At 40.4% G+C, this 2,500-nt stretch overlaps 2 protein-coding genes across 2 annotated transcripts in view; one reads left to right on the top strand and one right to left on the bottom strand.

Moving 5' to 3' along the window:
• Positions 1 to 2,500, bottom strand: part of LOC310722588 (uncharacterized protein) — a 478,020-nt gene that overhangs the window by 464,628 nt on the left and 10,892 nt on the right. The window lies entirely within an intron of this gene.
• The window catches only part of mettl24 (methyltransferase like 24), a 26,200-nt gene that overhangs the window by 16,278 nt on the left and 7,422 nt on the right, over positions 1 to 2,500 (top strand). Inside the window, exon 4 of the mRNA XM_083535164.1 lies at positions 1,680 to 1,905. Within this exon, the coding sequence (XP_083391290.1) occupies positions 1,680 to 1,905 (226 nt within the window). The remainder of the gene's footprint in view (positions 1 to 1,679; positions 1,906 to 2,500) is intronic.

Genomic DNA, 2,500 nt, shown 5'->3' with positions numbered 1-2,500 from the left:
GCAGGGAACCGACAGCGTGGGTTTGCTCGTGCCTTCGAAATTTGTTTGTGAAATAGGGAAAAATTTGCCAGCAAGGTCGCTCGCATCTCCGTTTGCTCGTACTATTAGTTGCTCATACAACAGGGTTTTACTGTAACTTGGTCAAGGCTACAAGACTGTTCTAGACAAAATTCATGTATTCAATTTAATTCGATTTATAGAATGCTGACACTGTCCCAAAGCAGGTGATCAGCTTTTTCATGAAGTGGCACTAGAACAATTTAAATACATTTTTGTAGTTGTATTTAAATGACATTGAACGACTTTGGCGCTGATCACTACATTTTCAGTTTGGAACGCAAGACATTCCACTGAAGCCACACTGAGACAGCTCATAAAACAGCAAAGAGGAAATTAATTTCTTTTAACCGTTGCGCTCAATGTTTAATTCATACTGAAAGCATCTCAGGGCAAGTACACATCCAGATCTTATCTGCACAGGCAAACAAAGTCACCCTGCAGCACTGTTCTGCATTCAAACGACTCGCAAACTTCTTGACATGAAGGTGGAGCAGGTTGGATGCCAAAGCTCAGCTGCATGTCCTCACATTGTTTCTCTGTTGCTTAATTGTGTTGTTATCTTACTTTTCTTATCTACCAAGGTGAATCACTTGGTCTTCTCTGCTTCTTTAAAATGCAGCCAAGAAAGCTTTTAGGGCAACTTTCTGCTCTTGTGTGCGAGTTCAGTGGCTTTGAAATTTTTGTGTTGCAATTGTGCTGCTCGGGAACTCTAGTGAACTGAAAAACACACCATGTTAATCTTGAGTACCTACAGAGTAATAGTGCGTCCTTCAGATCTCTAAAGAGTTTTTAGTTTGATATGAGTTATAAAAGAAAGATACAACGTTTCTTCGAAAATAGCCGAGTTTCTGGAGGCGTGCCATGGGCGGAGCTAAAGTTGTGCACACTTTTTTTTGATCGTCTGTGAGCTGCGACATCACTGTAAATAAATCAGGAACAAAGACATAAATGAACTATGGCTAACAATCTGATCCAACCCTACACATTGGATCCAGAATGGGTTCCCGAGTCTGAAACTGAACATTAAGAACCACAGCATCCAAAAACACACTTCTTTGGAGACATTTTTCTCGAACAAGTCCTGTGTATCGCTGCTGACATTTTTCTTAACCAAATGAAGCCTGGTGCTGGGTGTGTGTGCGCTTCCGTAAAAATTGCCCATACAAGGAATTCCGCCATTCATGACGTCAAGAATGGCCACACTCTAAAAAAATTATTTGCCACAGAAATACACCAATAGTTTTTTGACTTTTTGACTCAGAATGTATTAAATAACATTAGACCCCCCCACCCTCTTTAAATTCAAATGCCCAATGCCAACTGAAGCCACGTTGCACCTGCATTGCAATATGGCATGTGATGGTTTCTGTGCTCCTCAGCATATCATGAGTTTACAGATATAAGTAAGGAATCCCTCCCATCTCAAACCCAGTTTTACTTACTTGGGTCGCAATCACAAATGGCTATGACATTGTCTGGTATTTGAAAGTCGTATTCTAGTACTTTCAGTCACTTTTTTTTCCTTAGGTTCCTTGTTTTTTTACAATTACATTTAAGAAAACATTATAGACATAATTTATTCTCTACTTCTCTCACTCTCTGTCTCTCTCTCATTGCAGGTTGGGAGGAGAAGATAAGCAGTTGGAGAGAGTGTTAGCCAAGGCGGGGTGTGAGGTTCACTGTTTTGACCCCAGTATCAAAGAGGCTCATCTGCAAGACTCACACATGTGGCTTCACCGGCTCTCCATCGACTGGAGGGATCTGAACCCTGCTATCACATCACTGAGGCAGCACAGCAGCACCATGAAGCTTTCTGCTGTCCTCAACCACTACGGCCATAGACAGGTAATAGAGAATAAGGGGGCGACAATATAGACAGAATATCATGGTGAAGTCATTTATCATTACGTCCATTTTAGACCTTATTCATTACTCTGAATATTTTAAATTCCACTAAAATCACTTTGAGTGACTATTATTACTTTAGAGTGACCTTTTTTTTTCATTTGCAATTCTGATCTGATTCAATTCTGTTACTGTGTGAACTGAATCAAAGTGTCTATTGAGACTGTGACAGGCTGAACAAGACGAATTTTATAGCTAATCATTAAAATAAAATAAAATAATTTTCCATTTACAAAAGTAAAATGTAATTGCAGAATATCTGTTGAGTAACTATGATGCACAAATCAATTTCTATGATATGAAATACATGATATGGTCACCACCTGCCTAATATTGACTGGTCTGTGGCTACGCAAGCCCCATAGGCAACACACTGCGATGGACTGTGTATTCTGACACCTTTCTATCAGAACCTGCAATAACTTATTCAGCAATAGAGCTAGAGGAGCTCGCCTTTGCTCCCGACATGCATCAATGAGCCCAGGACCCCGTATGCGGTTCAGCACTGTTCCTTCCTTGGACCACTTTTGATAGA

This window comes from Silurus aristotelis (assembly GCF_946808225.1).
Source record: "Silurus aristotelis genome assembly, chromosome: 29".
Classification (NCBI taxonomy): Eukaryota; Metazoa; Chordata; class Actinopteri; order Siluriformes; family Siluridae; genus Silurus; species Silurus aristotelis.
This window is presented reverse-complemented; position numbering and strand designations above follow the sequence as displayed.